This window comes from Pogona vitticeps, chromosome 3 (assembly GCF_051106095.1).
Source record: "Pogona vitticeps strain Pit_001003342236 chromosome 3, PviZW2.1, whole genome shotgun sequence".
In the NCBI taxonomy this organism is placed as follows: Eukaryota; Metazoa; Chordata; class Lepidosauria; order Squamata; family Agamidae; genus Pogona; species Pogona vitticeps.
The window spans coordinates 38,857,378-38,876,825 of NC_135785.1; the positions used below are offsets into that span (position 1 = coordinate 38,857,378).

The following is a 19,448-nucleotide window of genomic DNA, read 5'->3' on the forward strand; positions in this document are numbered from 1 at the left end:
ACCACCAGGGTGAAAGAGATTACAAAGAAACAGCCTCTTCCCCACCAAAGGTTAGCAATTTGAGATACAGTATAGGTGAATGACTGTAAGACTGATAAATAAGATGAATGGAAGATCAGTATGTGGAGGTGACAGGTAGCTGGGTGAGAAAGAGAATAGGTGGCCTTGCCCTGTTTTGCTCTGGATCTACCCCTTCCCAAGCAATATCAATAACTAATAATTTTTCTATGTGGGAATGTGGACCTAAATGCCAAGAGGACTGCACACCTATCTAGATGATTTTTTTCTGCAGATGATGCACAGCATCAGCACCACTTTCATAAAGACAACTTGGTTTTTCACTTTCTGCTATAATAATGGCAAAAGACGACTGGCTGTTGGAACACAGACTAATAGAGACACTTTCACTTGCTTAAAAATACAGATGCCCTGTTGAGTTGTGAAAAGATCTAAAAGGGTAGTCTTTTTGTTTTTCCTGAAGAAGATTAAAAGTCCTAAAGCATTTTAAAGGTGAACGTATTTGCACTTGGAAAAGAGGAAGTGTTGAAACTTTTTTTTCATCACCCTCTGTACTGGTCAGCAGGGAAAAGCTAATTGCCAGGCAACAGAAAGCCTCCTTCATACTCCATTGAACAGACAGGACTCATGCAAATACCCCTGATGTAGATACCTGCCAACTTATGTAAATACCTGCATTTGACAAAGTGAGCTCTAGTCCAGTGGTGTCCAACCTTGGCCCTCCAGATGTTTTTGGACTTCAGCTCCCAGAAATCCTGGCCAGCAGAGGTGGTGGTGAAGGCTTCTGGGAGCTGTCGTCTAAGAACATCTGGAGGGCCAAGGTTGGACACCACTGCTCTAGTCAATCAGTGTTCACAGTATTAAGCAACTTTCACGTTTAAAAAATATGGTTACACTTCTTAGTATGAGATGCATATGTTGTTGTTTAGTAGTTAAGTTGTGTCTGACTCTTCATGACCCCATGGGCCAGAGCACGCCAGGCCCTCCTGTCTTCCACTGCTTTCCGGAGTTGGGTAAAATTCATGTTGGTAGCTTCAGTAACACTGTCCAACCATCTCATCCTCGGTCGTCCCCTTCTCCTCTTGCCATCACACTTTCCCAACATCAGGGTCTTTTCCAGGGAGTCTTCTCTTCTCATGAGATGGCCAAAGTATTGAAGCCTCAGCATCAGGATCTGTCCTTCCAGTGAGCACTCAGGGTTGATTTACTTCAAAATGGATAGGTTTGTTCTCTTTGCAGTCCAGGGACTCTCGAGAGTCTCCTCCAGCACCACAATTCAAAGGCATCAATTATTCTGTGGTCAGCCACCTTTATGGTCCAGCTCTTGCTTCCACACATCACTACTGGAAAAACCATAGCTTTGACTATGCTTAGCTTTGTTGGCAAGGTGATGTCTCTGCTTTTTAAGATGCTGTCTAGGTTTGTCATCACTTTCCTCCCAAGAAGCAGGCGTTTTTGAATTTCGTGGCTGCTGTCTCCATCTGCAGTGATCATGGAGCCAAAGAATGTGAAATCTGACACTGCCTCCATATCTTCCCCTTCTATGTGCCAGGAGGTGATGGGACCAGTGGTCATGATCTTGGTTTTTTTTTTAATGTTGAGCTTCAGACTATTTTTTGTGCTCTCCTCTTTCACCCTCATTAAGAGGTTCTTTAATTTCTCCTCACTTTCTGCCATCAGAGTGGTATCGTCTTCATATCTCAGGTTGTTGATATTTCTTCCAGCTTGGGATTCGTCCAGTCCAGTGTTTCTCATGAGGTATTCTGCATATAAGTTAAATAAGCAGGGAGACAATATACAGCCTTGTTGTACTCCTTTCCCAATTTTGAACCAATCAGTTGTTCCATATCCAGTTCTAACTATTGCTTCCTGTCCCACATATAGATTTTTCAGGAGATAGATAAGGTGGTCAGGCACTCCCATTTCTTTAAAAACTTGCCATAGTTTGCTGTGCTCCACACAGTCAAAGGCTTTTGCATAGTGAAGGAAGCACAAGTAGATGTTTTTCTGGAACTCTCTGGTTTTCTCCATAATCCAGCGCATATTAGCAATTTGATCTCTAGTTCCTCTGCCCCTTCGAAATCCAACATGTACTTCTGGGAGTTCTCGGTCCACATACTGCTGAAGCCTACCTTGTAGGATTTTGAGCATAACCTTGCTAGTGTGTGAAATGAGTGCAATTGTACAGTAGTTGGAGCATTCTTTGGCACTGCCCTTCTTTTGGATTGGGATGTAGACTGATCTCTTCCAGTCCTCTGGCCACTGCTGAGTTTTCCAAACTTACTGGCATATTGAGTGTAGCACTTCTGAGATGCATATATCACAGCGCTAAGAGAAAACCAGAATCTTGAAATGAAAATGCAGGAATTATGAAGGAAAATATTGTATTTGTTAAATATGTGCCTTAGATTTAGATTAAGGATCCTTCGGTCTGGAGAGACTATGATAACGTGCTCCGTATGGAGGACTTGGAGCAGCATCTAGTGTGGCAGAGAAGGCCAATTCAAGAGTGACAATCCCTTCCACAATGAGTACAAATACAATCTGTCCCCTGTCCAGCTCCCTGATTTTGCTGCTTCTGGGACTGCATCTTTGTCTCAGCCTGCTGAACTAGCATCTCTTCAAAGGCCATGGCACTGCCTCCCTCCAGGCTGAATGCTCAGATGTCAAGGTTTCCCATCTGTTGAAGTCCATTCCTAAGGCCTTCAAATCTCACTTGCAGATATCCTTGTATCACAGCTGTGGTCTCCCTCTGGGGCGCTTTCCCTGCACTAATTCTCCATACAGGAGATCTTTTGGAATCCGACCATGAGCCATTCTCACAACATGTCTAAGCCAACGTAGATGTCACTGTTTTGGTAATGTATACATGCTAAAAATTCCAGCTCGTTCTAGTGCCATAGAAGGATTTTAGGTACTGTATTCAGAAAATACAATCAGGACTAAATGAGTCAACCAGTAAAGGTTCAACTGAATGTATTCAATTGCTTACTGCAAACCCAGAATCCCTGGTTGAGTCATGTGCTAGTGCAAAATACTGCTGGGGGACAAATTGTGTGTGTCTGTGTGTGTGTTTTAATTTGGTTTTATATCCTGCCCTAGCTACAGGGAATAAAACAAGAGTAGGAAAGAAAACCAGCTACATTTCTGCCTGCAAAAAGCCCTGTTTGAATGGTCTACAATTAAAAAAAATGGTTTTAAAAGAGGTAACTCTGTTAGTCTGTGCTAGCATATCAGGCAAAAAACAAAAGAAAAATAGAAAATAAAGAAGAAAAATGTTTTGGCACCTTAAAAACTAACTGCTCCATTTTAATGTGAGCTTTCATGCACATGTCAACTTCCTCAGACATAAGAGAGAGAACTGCATGTCAAATATTTAAACAATTAAAAAATGGGTGACTTTTGAGAGAACCCCAAAATTATCTTTTCCACTTATTCCCAAATATACTATGGAGATTCTCCCCAGTCTGCCTAGATGTCTCTCTGTTTGTGGTGTTTATGTGGTACAAGTATGCACTAGTGTACATGCAAATAGGTATTAGAACAACTGGTGCAGTTGCAAGTTGGTTGGTTTTTATGTTTGGAATGGGGGAAACTTTCATGTGACGTGGCAGTTGGTCAAGGAGAGATTATGGGAGTCAGTCTGCCCTGGAGTTGAGAGGAAAAAGAAGTTGTTGAGAACGTGTGTTGTGTGGAGCCTATGAAATCAGCTTATCTTGAGTTTTGGACATAGGACAGTATTTTAAGGGTGTGTGTGTGTTTAAACCATACAAAAATATTGTTTTACTCCTCATTTTAAATACTCACAAATTTGTATTTCCCTTTCTTCCACTTACCTGCATTTCCTATGTAAATTGCTACTGTTTGCTTCTGAATAAAAATCTCATTATTTATTTATTTATTTTTAAGTATAAATTTTATGAAGTTATTTAGCAATGAGGAAATAGTGAACAACCCCCATGTCTACTCAGGCTATGCAAAACCAGAAGGAGAAGAGTAGTGAGGGTTTATATCAAAGGCAACTTTTCACTCAGTAATCAAAATACAGACACAAGTTGTAGCAAAGAAGCACTGCTTGGCTGGCACAGCTACAGAAGCAACGCCAAATAGCTGACAACGAGGAAGAACAAAGAAAAGCATGAAGACAAAGGTCTCATGATTTTATTTATTTATTTATTTATTTGATTCATACCCCGCCTATCTGGACTACCAGTCCACTCTAGGCGGCTTTTCACAACATTCAATGAAATTTGGCAGACCTTTTGCTTTTTATGGAAACGGGAAAGATAATACATAGTACAGATACTGTGTTCTTCTTTCCTTAACAAGCAGAATTTACTTACAGCTATTTCTTACATCAGTGTACCAGAATGTTCATCCTGCTACAACTGTACACACATAGCATTTTCCACTAAGGTTTTTTTTCAAACATCAAAGTCAAAATGATATTCTTATCCTTCATGTAAACATCTGGTTCACATAAAATAGCCAGGCAGCCGAGGAAATTACTATCTTCACCCCACAAACATGTCTTATGGAAGAAACAAGTAAGCTCAACGTGCAGTACAGGGAGCAATGAAGTACTTTCCAAGCATCTTCTTTTAATTACCTCAATAAACATTTGCCCGGGGGTCTAAAGATAAAAGTTATCAACAGCCACAGCTAGATTCCATCATTTTAGTTCTCCTTTGGAAACACATTAGCAGCATCCACGTGTACCAGTGAAGAAGATTAGACTGATAAGAGAGAACAGGGTGATTGCTTTTACAATGTACATTGCTTTCTTAAGAATCTCTGAGGCTATCATTAGGCATTTGGAGAACATAAGGAAGACAGATACACTCCAGCACACACTACTAAATTATAAATTCTGCAGTTCTTGCCTGTTTATCTAAAATGTAACTATAGAAGACTGGCTCCTAATTATATTTGGAAAAGGAAAATAAAACTCTGAAAGAAAGACCCTTAAGGGTAAGTTATAGTCTATCTCACCACAGCTGTCTTATTTTATGGGTTTAATAGCAACTCTACATAATACTGATTTACTGGGAATGGAGGTGACTGGAATGCTATAACACAAGAGGATAAAAATTGAATCAATTCAACATTCATTTCTTGTTAAACTTCCAAAGGACTGGTTAGTGTCATTACTAGCTTAGCAGAGCCAAATTTTAAAGCAAGATGCTAATGGAACTGAAGCAAAAGATTTTCTTCACCCAACATTTGAATTTCAAAAACAAATACAAAAGATAACATACTTACTAGAGAACAAATTTGTGTTTAATATCTCAGTCTTTTGTGAAGTCTATAGACCCTTTGTCTTAAGAAATTATTTACACTCACCTCTGCTTTAGAACAAGCAGATGCTATGACTTTTTACTGTTCTTAAATTGCTTAGTTAGCTATTCTTAAAGGATAGGTTTGAGAGGGAATTTTGGATGTATAGATGCTAACATTGGACAAAATGGTAAATAGTCAGGGATTAGAGGGGAAAAAGAGCAGCTGTGCATGTTAAAGGAAAATTAGACATATTTTTCCAAACAGTGAAACATTGTGATAGGTGAAACAAGAAAAACATAGGAAAGACTTAATTCTTCAAACAAAAAACCTCTGGTTTATGAATGTGGGATAATGTGCTCTTGCACCCATAATTCAAAAAGCCAGGAAATGGCCCAATATTGCTCGACATGTGCTTGCATTGTCAGCAGAGGGGGGAAAATCCCAAGGTTTACAAAGCAAAGGGCAACCTTAATTTTGACAATATCAATGGCAGGAGTCAAGATGGTCTACAGCAGTGGTTCTTAACCTTTTTGAAAGAAACGCCCCCTGGAGCCTTTGAGGAAGTTCTCATCACCCCCCTCCCCGTGGTGATGATATCTTTTATTTATTTATTTATTTATTTATTTATTTATTTATTTATTTATTTATTTATTTATTTAAGACACTTAAATCCAATGACCCCTGAAAACAAAATTCAATTCCAAGAAAATGAAATGCCCCCCAAAAGTAACATTTAATGATTTAGTTGCAAGTGAATTTTAAGACGCAAAAAGAAATATAAAAAGGGCATAAAAAACAAATGCAGGAACTAAAAATTTCAAGACAAAAACTCTGAAACTAAATTAAAATCGGAGGAAAATATATATTCATGCACACTGTAAAAAGGTTGCAGCCATCTTCACAGGTGTGGCTTGCTCCAGAGCCCCCCTACTGCCCCCCTTCTGCTCCAGCGCCCCCACGCCGCCCCTTTTCGTTCTACCACCCCCCTGAAAAATGAAATCGCCCCCTGGGGGGCATTATCGCCCACGTTAAGAACCACTGGTCTACAGGATACGGAAAACTGATCTCCTATTGGGACACAAGGTCTACAGAAAACCCACCCACACAGAACGGTACCTACACAAAAACTGACAGTTTTAGCTCCCCTGTTTCGCTTAGCGATGTTCCGTTTTCGCTATTTTTAAAAAGAGAATATGAGAGACACTGCAGACTAAAACAACTAGAAAAATCAGCAGTAGCTGAACATGCCCTAAAACAAGCTGGACGTGAAATTCTATTTCAAAATACTGAAGTACTGGACAACACCAGCAATCATTATGTTAGACTGCACAGGGAAGCCATTGAAATCCATAAACATCAACAGAACTTCAACAAAAAAGAAGGCCTCAAACTAAGCAAGGCCTGACTTCCAATACTGAATAATACAGGCTGCAGAAGGTCAACGAACTCTACCCAGGCACAAGAACCAGGATCATTGCCCCCAAAAAAGCAGCTAACGACACCCATCAATCACAGTGACTGATAATCTCTCCCCCCCCTTATCTCAACAAAAAAAACCACTGATCACCCTATCTCCTGAAAAGGGAAAAAGCTGTTCCCACAGCTATAAATACTCAAATATCCAACAAACAACAACAGAGCATGGACAGAGTTCCTACTCCAGTCCCCTGAAGATGCAGGCCACAGAGACTGGTGAAACATCAGGAAGAACAACCATCAGAACACGGCCAAAGAGCCCGAAAAACCCACAACAACCATCAGATCCTGGCCGTGAAAGCCTTCGAGAAAACATGCTTTTTACTTTCAGAGTTTGAACAAACCATAATAGAAACAATGTACCTTTAATCATCAACTGTTCCAGCAGATGTTTTGCAAATATTTTTCTGCGTGAGTCTTGATCATCATGATTAATCTTTAAAATAGTATGAATGCAGGTGAAATAAGACCTTTAATATACCAATAAAACGCTAAATCCACTTGTTCAGGCCATGAAGCAATATTTCAGAAACAAATCTTTTATAAATGAGACTCCCAAAAATTCATGGCAGAAATCTGCCAGGTATACTTCTTAGGACGAGTTCAAACTCTGGTTGCCAGCCACCTGTGGGGCAGTGTGGTTACACTCCTGGTTACACTAGGCTAGACTTTTACACTCAAATTTTCAGAAAAAGGACTATCAAAGCAATTCGCATGTATCCTTCCCCCACCCCTGCGCACACATGCACCCAATGAAATTCAAAGTGCTTGTTTGGATGGAGGAAGGGGGCATGAAATGTGGCAGCCCAAAGGAAGACTAAGGTCAGAATCTGTGTATCCACCAGGTTAGAGAAGCCAATCAAAGCAAAATAAAAATGATACCTAGTGTATACTGTAAGCAGATGCTCTATTCAGTTTGCAGTCTTGCTTAGCTGATTTTAAGAGGCCATTATGTCTCTCTAGTTTGTGTGTAGAATGGCAGCTTTTCCTGGTCTCCTCTATATATTTTTAAAAAAAAAAAACCCAAAAGCAGTCATTTTGTCCTTACAGAATGCAAATGCAGGTGAGGTGATACCTGTATTAGACCACTAAAACAAAAAACAAATGATTTGCAAGCTGTCCTGATTCAAATCCACTTCTTCAGGCCATGCACCAATATTAAAGAAAAAAGTTGATTTTTTTTTCAGCATGATTAATGAAAGAGTATTGTCTGTTTGTTTATTCATTCATGTATCCAGAGTGGCCTGGTTGCCAGATGGTGTGGGATATAAATTTAAATAATAATAAATAAATAATACGTGCATACGTGCATACGTACATACATACATACAACCCATTAGTGAATAGCACTACAGTAGTCTGGATGGTTAACAATGTAATAAATTATCCAGAATAAAATTAACATTAAAATAACTCCCGAATCAAATAAAAAGAAATACCACTAAAAGTAGAAGAGGCATATTTTCTAAATGCGGGAACAGGACATAAGGTATAAAGTCAGGCTGGATTGCACAGAAAGGTTTCTTTATGAAGAAAAGTATTCAGAATCGTTTTGAATGTTAAAAGGGAGGGAGCCAGATGCAGCTCCACCAGGAGCTGGTCCCAAAGTGTAGGTGTCACTGTGAAGAAGGCCTGGGCCCTAGTGGTTGAGTTTCTGGCCTGCCTCATGTGGTTTTTTTCTCGCAAGACTGTCTGTACCTTTACTACACCCCTGTAAGTTTGTTTCCATCAGGGTGAATCCAATTTAATCAAATTGAATTGTAATTCAAACCACTATTTAGAAAGAGTCAATTCAATCTTGAGATTTTTATCCTCCCAAAATTTGCAGCTATGCTTGTTATACTTTTAATACATACTCTGCACAATCTGCTTGTTCTTATTATCCCCAATAATCCTGTATTCATCCACACGTTTAGTGTCTTATATAAAGAATGAAGACTTGGCTTTTTCTACACAAAGCTGCAGAGGGACAATAGCTAGAATTGCCCCTTTTAAGGAATAAGTGCTACTGAAATAAATGCCGAAGTGGGGAGGGACCTTTAACAACTTCAGACAAGACTGGAATACAACAATGAGTGAGTCTATTATTTCACATCTCCATATACTGTTGTTAAAAAGTATGCATTTCTGGAAAGACAAACGTAGCTTGAGAATTTCATTTCCCCCCTAACAGTTATCTGTTAGACATGCACTGGCAGACAAAGAATTAACCTAAGCAAACTATACAGAAGTTTATGGAATCCCAGAAAATTGAGATCCCATGCTTCAAGAACTCTTGGATGCAATTTACAATTTTTCTCAGAAAAGATTATATGGATACAGTTACCATAATCCTGTTGCTTTGCACAGTAAATTGCACTAGAGGACGTCCATTAAATCAAGGAGATGTGGCAAGTCAACTACTCCATAAATTCCTGTTATTCAAATAGGCCTATTCTAACTGCAATTTACTTTGCTAAAGTAAACTGGAATTAAAGTAAGCCCATTTGAATCAATGGAATTTACAGTGGAGGTGACTCACCAAATCCCTACTGATTCAATGAAGTGTGATTCACCATGATAAGCAACAGGAATTTGGCCACTTTTTCTCATGCCTAGTTCAATCTTAGTATCAAATATAAGTCTTTGCTTGGAATTTCTTGGGAACATAGACCAATTAATCCTCACAACTGGCTAACACAGAAGATGCTGGTCTTGCATCCAATTTTTAAAAGGGATTAAATACTGAATGCCTTGTGCCCTCTCTTTTATACACCACTGACTTTTCATTTGTTAATTACTAAAAATGTTCCATTTACTTTTCCTATGAATGTCTCATAGAGGTTTGATAAACACAAGGTCAAAATTTTCTCAGTCCTCTTAAAAACCAAAACCAGGGCAGATGTCTAACACTTCAGAGCTTTCTTTCATTCCTAAACAGTAAGTTCACAAAAATCATACTGAAAACTATTGGTGTTGAAATACTTCTTATAATACATTTTCAACAATTCAAAAGATATGTGAATATTCTGAGACATACACATAAAATGGATTGTTGCTACTTGCAGGCTTTGATGCAACATGTGCTAGTATGCCATAAGTGAATGAATTCAGAAACTGAATAAGTCAAGCAGAAGAAAGGCAGACACAGAGAACATGACGTATTTGTGGGGCAAAGGAAAGTTAAAACCTCAGTACAAGATGAAAGTAGGTATGCTTTCACATCTTTCCTACAAGGACATGCTTATGGAGAGAGTGTACAAAATATCTACGAAAAGAAGAAAATCTAGATGTCAGCAGTAGATTTAGAACCTACTCCCTGTTGAGGATTTTAGTCCCTGTTGAGGATTTTAGTCCTCCCATTCCCACCCCACATCTTTCATCTCTACCAATGGTCACACCCCATGGCTGCTGCTTTTCCTCTCCTAAACAGGCTTGCTGTTTGTTTCAAGATAGGGATGTTTCTGTAAGTCTTAGGGCTTCCTTGAACCTGCTGCTACCTTGTTCATATGCATGGGTGTTACAAGAGGACTGGTATACATAGATTTAATATCACTATTAATATGTGTGCTGACGAGGAGTTTCTATCATGTTGGGACATGCCCAAATAAAGTCTCTCTAAACAGATGAAATGAAATGCCACTGTGATTTTAAGATAACTTGATTCATTTTATCTACAACAATGAAGGGTGGGTTTTAAAATATTTTAATAAAAATAGTAACTTTTTATAAAAGTATGTCTCCCAGCTTACACACAGAGGCCTCAAGCGTATGTTGTGCTTTATATTAAAGACAGTTGTAGGAGCGAATCAACAGACACTAGGAGAGTAATCTTTTAATACTAAATTGTCTATTGCAGCTACTGTACGCTCAAGTCCTCGGTCAATGTGACTTATGTTAAGTGTTGACTTAACAATACTGTACATAGTTGCCAATTTACAATTCCGCATTCTCTGCATGAAAATAAGCTGCATGTATCTTAGTGGTGCTTTCAGCAGTCCACAATCGCCATACCTATTGTCTGCTGGCACTACTGCAATGCTGATGTCTCTCCAGTCACCTCTAGCACACATGCACGCACGCACGCACGCACACACAAACACACACACACACACACACACACAGAGAGAGAGAGAGCTAGTTTCATATAACCAGTGCATCTGGAGAATGACTCCTGGAGCACATGTATTTCAATTAGAAATGCTAATCAAAGGTGCATTCAGCTGAAAATATTTTGCTAGAATTCAATCAACACACTTTATTTGTAGATTGTCTCATGAGTGGAAATGTTAGACAGCTATAGTTCACAGGTCATATTTGAGTATGGTCTGTAAATGATTCATTTGGAATTGCTTACAGATTTTCACTCACAAGAATCTTTACAAGAAAGCCAACACGGACATAAATTGCTAGATTGGAGCTACACTTGTCAGAAACAAGAAAGCAACACATCATGTAAATGACCTATTACTTCGTTACAGACCTTTTACACTCCCTTACCCATTGCAGTAGGCATCCTTCAGTCTCAAGATACTATGGTAACGTGCTCTGAATAGAAGTCTTGGAACAGTGTCTAGTGTGGCTGAGAAGGCCAATTCGAGAGTGACAATCCCTTCCACACTGAAGACAAAGACAATCTGTCCCCTGCCCAGCTCCCTCATTTTGCTGGTTTTGGGACTGCCTCTTTACCTCAGCCTGCTGAACAAGTGTCTCTTCAAATTGGGAGAGGCCATGCTGTACCGCCTGCATCCAGGCTGAACACTCAGATGCCAATGTTTCCCATCTGTTGAGGTCCATTCCTAAGGCCTTCAAATCCCACTTGCAGATATCCTTGTATCGCAGCTGTGGTCTCCTCTGGGGTAATTTCCCTGCATTAAATCTCCATACAGGAGATCTTTTGGAATCCAACCATCAGCTATTCTCACAACATGCTCGAGCCAACATAGATGTCGCTGTTTCAGTAATGTATACATGCTAAAAATTCCAGCTCATTCTAGGACTACTTTATTTGGAACTTTGTCCTGCCAGGTGATACCAAAAATACATTGGAGACAACACATATGGAATGTGTTCAGCTTCATCTCTTGCCGTGCGCAAAGGGTCCAGGACTCACTGCAGTACAAGAGTATACTCAGGACACAGGCTCTATAGACCTGGATCTTGGTATATGCCATCAGCTTTTTATTAAGCAATACTCTCTTTGTGAGTCTAGAGAACATGGTAGCTGCTTTGCCAATACATTTATCCAGCTTGACATCTAGAGAGAGTGTCTGAGATAGTTGAGCCAAGGTACACAAAATCATGAACAACCTCCAGTTCTTGTGTAGAGATGGAAATAAAGGGAGGTGAGTCTACGCCCTGGCCCATGACTTGTGTTTTCTTCAGGATGATTGTTAATCCAAAATCTTGGCAGGTCTTACTAAAATGATTCGTAAATTGTTGGAGCTCTTCAGCAGAATGGGCAACAACAGCTGCATCATCGGCGAAGAGGAAGTCCTGCCTGCATTTCAGCTGGACTTGAGTCTTTGCTCTCAATCTAGAGAGATTAAAGGGCTTTCCATCCGATCTAGTGTGGAGATAGACACCTTCTGTTGCAGTTCCAAAAGTGTGCTTCAGCATGACAGCAAAAATATCACAAACAGAGTCGGCTCAAGGACACAGCCCTGTTTCACTGTGCTTCAGATGTCAGAGCCACCAAAAACTACAGCGCCCTTCATTTCCTCATGAAAGGACCTGATGATGTTAAGGAGTCCTTTACAATCCTTACTCACTGCACTTCTATAGAAAAATAAAAAAACAGACACATGCCTATTAATCTGAGAACTAGCTTATTAATTTTAAAAATGGGCAATTTTGCTAGATTCTGAAAATAGAGTTAAAAGTGAATAGGTTCTGCAAACCTTAATCCCAAACAAAATAGGAAACATTAAAAAGGAAAAAAAATGATTAAAAAAGTAAAACAGAAGAATAAATTAAAACTTTCTCAGCTAATTTCCACCACCACAAAGAATCATTATGCAAAACTCCTACAGAAGCCAGCATGCAGAAAGGATGGCACTGACATATAGGCATATGCTAGTATCAGCCATTCTGCCAGTGTAAGCACCAAAGCAGACAAAAAGTATCAAGAGAGAGAGAGAAATCCTAGAACATTGCAACAAAATTTGCCTAGCCACAGAGGAAATATGGTGGGGAGGGGTTGCCCTTCAGAGGAAAAATAACTGATCTTATATCCATTCATTCATCATCTCATCATGTTGTAGTTTTTTTTAATGGTTTGGGTAATCAAGCAAGTAACATGCAACACCGATAAAAAAAGACAAAATCACTTGTAATACTTACTAATGATTATACATATTCTGTGACTTGTTGATTCACGAGTACACAGACCTGGACCCAACCCAGTTTATTAATGTCTCTGCACCTATGTTTATGCCCTGACATAACTGACATAAATGGGGGGGAAGCAACTATTTCAGTGATGACACCCTAACCATGGATGGCACTTTTTTCAAAACTTGAGGGAAACATCTATGTTTCTGTATTTAAAAAGAACAGGTCAGGCACTTTCTGTTGACAGGGGCTTTTAGTGGTTTTTATAGTGCCAACTGTTATTTTATCTGTGTTTCAGTTATCTTCCGCAATTTCTAGATACTTGTTTGGCCTAATTGTTGCAGTTTTGTAAGTTACTTTGGATATTGCTTAAGAGAATGCCAACTTATAAATACTAGTTTAAATACCAATGGTGTTAACCTGTTACTAAGTGTCTATTTTATGAATGGTACATGGAGTTTCAACTAATATGTGTTATTCACATATAATAAATAAATGAAGTAAACAAGGTACTATTTACATTGCTTGAAACTTACAGTGAAGCTCTGTATCTCTTAATCACATTATATACATATTTGTACACTGTCCTTTTATCTACATGGCAACATTTCAAGGAGGAGGCCCGAAGTCCCTTCCCAGCTATGCTTGTGTAATACAAACAGCGTAACGTTTGAAGTAAAACCGCCTCAAGTTAAAAAATCACCATAGACAGTGGCTGAAATCATTCTGTAGTGTTCCACATGTGCAATGAAAACTGTGGCACCAATAGCAAAAGTCCTATTCATGAAGTACTGCCACATAGTCAACAATTGCGACAGGAATCACACATCAATTGCACAATGGAGGTTCCTTGTGCATAACATCTGGCAAGATACCACTGGCATAACATTACACTACAATGAAGAGGATTTCAGCCATTATCTATTGGCTAGTGAGTCATGTAACTGATAATATCTATAGTTATTTCTGAACTTGGAGCAATTTGCCTTCAAAAGTTACGCCATTGGTGTAGCAGGAGATCAGGCTTTCAGTGAAGTTAAAAGTTAAAAAAAAAACACCCACCAATAATGCCCACTAGAGATGGACATAATAATTCTTCTATAAAATCAAAGTGTGCAGTGACTACACTGAAAAGCTCTTTGAAAGTTAACAGATCAATAGAATTTGTGGTACTAGATGTCAGTATGGATTAGAAATAAAGAAATCTGGACTGAGCACCAATTATGTTTTCTCAGAAGTATTAAAGTCATGACATGAATGTGGATACTAATGCTGTCTTATTTACGATAACAAACCTGTTGGCATAGTTCAACATGACAAGCCGATAGAGTTATTGGTTGGTTCAAGAGACATGCATGTAACTAACAACCTATACTGGCAACAAAAAGCTGCAATGAAAGTTGAAGATGAGATGATAGGAGACATAGAAATACACAAAGGACTACAACCACTGCTTTTCAATTTGTATTCCAAGAATATGTTTAGAGCACTTGCTAATTCAAATTACAGCATTATTGCCAATGGAGAAGTTACCAATAACATATGAAGACAGTAAAATATTATTAACTGACAATTTAGATGATCTAGAAAGGGTCCTCAGTAAAGTCAATGAAATAAATAATGAGAAATATCTAAAAATCAATGTTCAGTGATAAAGTAAAAAGCAAACAGCCCAACAAACTACTGCCATATCTACTTGAGTTTTCATGGCTGAGCAAGGATGTGAAATCAGGTCTCCTGACTTCAAGTCCTACATACTCTCTGCTATACCACACTGGCTCTTATACATGGTAACCATCTATAAAATGTATCTGTATACATGGTGGTTTTAAAAAAAAACATCCTCATCCCCAGGAATCTAATTTAACAAGTTGGCCCTCTGTACATCAATATATTGGCTGAAATCCTGGCACACACTGTATATGAGCTACATGCACTCTGAAACTGCCACAGGAAGCCTTTAATGAGCAGCAATTTGCCACTGCTGTTGTCTTCCCCTTTGTGCACAAGGAGGTGGGCAACAGTATTTGAGCCACTCATTCTTTAATCCAGTGCAAAAGTAAATTTGCTGAAGGATGCCAGACACGTTAACGAACTTAGAACATTGGAACATGTTCATTCTCACACAGCCATGTTTCTTTCTGTATCACTGAAATACTTCAACAGTGCATTCATCTACGTCATTTATAAAACTGAGAATTTTATGCTCATTTTCCACAATATGCTCCTTAGAAATATTTTCTTTTACTTCAGACCATTAAACCAATATGTAACAGGATTGTATATATTTATTATTTAATGTACTGAAGAAAAGCAAGCATAATCTGCAACCAGATAAGGTAAGGTCTATAGGTAACAGGATCCCAAAAGCAGAATTTTCATTTATCCAAAAATGTCAGGTAAGGAACAGGTGAGATTTCTTAACGTAACATAATTATTTCTAAATATTAGACTATTTGTTCACAGTTCATATAGATATATTTTACAGTACATAAACTGAGAAACTAGGACATTTAATCATTTGGATAAAACAGACAAATCTGACAGATCATACCAGCAATGATTTCCAGTGTTTCAGCAAGCTATAGGGTAATATTCCTGAAACTAGTTATCCATAACTTACGTATACCATACATAGCTTATGTCTGACAGAGGGTCAACCTGCTCTTGCTGCAATGTGCTATAAAGATTTCTAATGCAACAAACTTGGGGAACACTGCTATATTAGAAGTATAAACAGAGAAATTTACACCTACTGTAGGTTCCAATATAAATATTTGCAGTTTCTCTTGTCTTCAACCTGCTTCAAAACATTTATAATCATCAAAATGTTTCTTTTACTTAAGATATTACTGAAATCATTCCTATTATAGACTAAAAGTTGTGGAACATTTCCCAATATAATTCAACAGTATGTTGTTGTTTAGTTGTTAAGTTGTGTCCGACTCTTCGTGACCCCGTGGACCAGAGCACGCCAGGCCTCCTGTCTTCCACTGCCTCCCGGAGTTTGGTCAACTTCTCGTCCTCTGTTGTCGCCTTCTCCTCTTGCCTTCACACTTTCCTAACATCAGGGTCCTTTCCAGGGAGACTTTTCTGCTCATGAGATAGCCAAAGTACTGGAGCCTCAGTTTCAGGATCTGTCCTTCCAGTGAGCACTCCAGGTTGATTTCCTTCAGAATGGATAGGTTTGTTCTCTTTGCAGTCCAGGGGACTCTCAAGAGTCTCCGCCAGCACCACAATTCAAAAGCATAAATTCTTCGGTAGTCAGCTTTCTTTATGGTCCAGCTCTCACTTCCATACATCACGACAGGAAAAACCATAGCTTTGACTATGCGGACTTTTTTGGCAAGGTGATGTCTCTGCTTTTAAAGATGCTATCAAGGTTTGTCATCGCTTTCCTCCCAAGAAGCAGGCGTCTTTTAATTTCATGGCTGCTGTCACCATCTGGAGTGATCATGGAGCCCAAGAAAGTAAAATCTGTCACTGCCTCCATATCTTCCCCTTCTATTTGCCAGAAGGTGATAGGACCAGTGGCCATCATCTCAGTTCTTTTGATGTTGAGCTTCAGACAATTTTTTGCACTCTCCTCTTTCACCCTCATTAAGAGGTTCCTTAATTCTTCCTCACTTTCTGCCATCAGAGTGGTATCGTCTGCATATCTGAGGTTGTTGTTATTTCTTTCCGCAGTCTTAATTCCGGTTTGGGATTCATCCAGTCCTGCCTTTTGCATGATGTATTCTGCATACTGTATACATTAAATAAGCAGGGAGACAATATACAGCCTTGTTGTATTCCTTTCCGAATTTTGAACTAATCAGTTGTTCCATATCCAGTTCTAAATGTTGCTTCCTATCCCACATATAGATTTCTCAGGAGATAGATAAAGTGGTCAGGCACTCCCATTTCTTTAAGAACTTGCCATAGTTTGCTGTGCTCCACACAGTGAAAGGCCTTTGCATAGTCAATGAAGCAGAAGTAGATGTTTTTCTGGAACTCTCTTGCCTTCTCCATAATCCAGCACATCTTAGCAATTTGGTCTCTCGTTCCTCTGCCCCTTCGAAAATCAACGTTGTACTTCTGGGAGTGCTCAGTCCACATACTGCTGAAGCCTACCTTGGAGGATTTTGAGCATAACCTTGTTAGCATGTGAAATGAGTGCAATTGTATGGTACTTGGTGCATTCTTTGGCGCTGCCCTTCTTTGGGATTGGGATGTAGACTGATCTTTTCCAATCCTCTGGCCACTGCTGAGTTTTCCAAAGTTGCTGGCATATTGAGTGTAGAACCTTAATAGCATCATCTTTTAATATTTTAAATAGTTCAACTGGAATGCTCTCATCTCCACTGGCCTTGTTGTTAGCCATGCTTTTTAAGGCCCACTTGACTTCACTCTCCAGGATGTCTGGCTCAAGGTCAGCAGCCACACTATCTGGGTTGTCCGGGACATCCAAATCTTTCTGGTATTATTCCTCTGTGTATTTTTGCCACCTCTTCTTCATGTCTTCTGTTTCTATTAATGAGAAGAACATCTTTTTTTGGTGTCAGTTCTAGAAGGTGTTGTAAGTCTTCATAGAATTGGTCAATTTCAGCTCTTCTGCATCAGTGTTGGTGCTTAAATTTGGATTACTGTGATGCTGAATGGTTGATGCATATATTTGGATTACTCTGATGTTGAAAGATCTGCCCTGGATTCGTATTGAAATCATTCTCTCATTTTTGAGATTGTATCCCAGTACTTCTTTTCCCACTCTTTTGTCGACTATGAGGGATACTCCATTTCTTCTATGGGATTCTTGCCCACAATAGTAGATATGTTAATTGCCTGAATTGAATTCACCTATTCCCATCCATTTTAGTTCACTGACACCCAGGATGTCAATGTTGATTCTTGCCATCTCCTGTTTGACACATTCAGCTTCCCAAGGTTCATAGATCTTACATTCCAGGTTCCTATGCAGTATTTTTCTTTGAAGCATCAGATTTTCGTTTCACTTCCAGGCGTGTCTGCAACTCAGCATCCTTTTAGCTTTGACCCAACCACTTCATTAGCTCTGGAGCTACTTGTACTTGTCCTACTCTCTTCCGCAGTAGCATGTTGGATGCCTTCTGACCTGAGGGGCTCATCTTCCAGCGTCATTTTTTTTAAGTCTTTTTTTTCTGTTCATGGAGGTTTTTTTGGCAAAGATACTGGAGTGGCTCACCAGTTCCTGCTCCAGGTAGATCGCATTTAGTCAAAACTCTCCACTAGGACCTGTCCATCTTGGGTGTCCCTGCACGGCATAGCCCATAACTTCTCTGAATTACTCAAGTGCCTTTGCCACAACAAGGCAGCAATCTATGAAGGGAATCCAACGGTATACTATGCAATTAATATCATCCCCTGCATGGCCAGTATTTGAGCCGGGTGTGGATTCTGAGAGTTATAGCTGAGTTCATTTAGACAAGCATAAGAAAAGAGTACCAGGCTGTGAAAGGCTGCTACAGAAAACCGAGGGATGGAGTAAATGGAAGTTGAAACCTTTCTTTTTCTTTTCTTTTTTTAAAATAAGTTCCACACTATCAAAAACAGAAACAGATCACCTTTCTTCCATTCTCACTATCAACACTAGTTTCATTAGAACCTGCTACAAATACAAAGACAATGTAAATGCTGAAACTGGAAACTCACTTGCTTTTGAGAAGCTTCCTCTACGTGTCTATGAAGAAAACATGTAGCTAAGAAAGCTTGCTGGATAGTTCAGTGGTTTAAGGTCTCTGGCTGCTGAGCCAGATTAGGAGTTTAATTCTCCACTGCGTATCCTAGAAGAGACAGTCTATGTGGTCTTGGGCAAGCTGCACAGTTCCAGAATGCTCCCAGTAAAAGGGAACAGAAAACTGCTTTTGAGTACTCTCTACCTAGAAAATCCTGAAAAGGGTTGTTGTAACTCAGAATTGACTTGATGGCACAATTATTATTAATATTATTAATCTTAAGGAACCAAATATAAAGAGGGTGATTTTATACAGTAATCATAAACAGATGGATTATACTTACAGAATTGTAGGCTAAGGCTCAGAAAGGCTAATAAGGCTGCCAAGGCCAACAAGAACAGAAAACGATTTCGGAAAAACATTATTAGTTTCTCTGCTATTTCTTCATGGTTTCACCTCCACAGCCAAGACAATTCCTGTCAATACAAACATAAAAATGATTCATTAGAGATAACTCAACAAATCACTCCCTCTTTTGAGAAATACTATACATAACATTAGGAACAGGAATATGATTTCAGCGTGCTACATCTACCTGTTTTGCACGGGCTGAATTATGCCACACAGGGATGAAATTCATCTACAAAGTCATGTAGGGCCAAAGCTCTGGTT

The 19,448-nt window shown here is 39.2% G+C and overlaps 1 protein-coding gene across 5 annotated transcripts in view; it reads right to left on the reverse strand.

Moving 5' to 3' along the window:
* The window catches only part of PXYLP1 (2-phosphoxylose phosphatase 1), a 106,601-nt gene that overhangs the window by 35,772 nt on the left and 51,381 nt on the right, over positions 1-19,448 (reverse strand). For all 5 annotated transcript variants that reach the window (XM_078389217.1, XM_072995964.2, XM_020793163.3 and 2 more), the window contains exon 2: positions 19,120-19,252. In XM_078389217.1, the coding sequence (XP_078245343.1) occupies positions 19,120-19,198 (79 nt within the window). In that variant the 5' untranslated portion in view covers positions 19,199-19,252. The remainder of the gene's footprint in view (positions 1-19,119; positions 19,253-19,448) is intronic.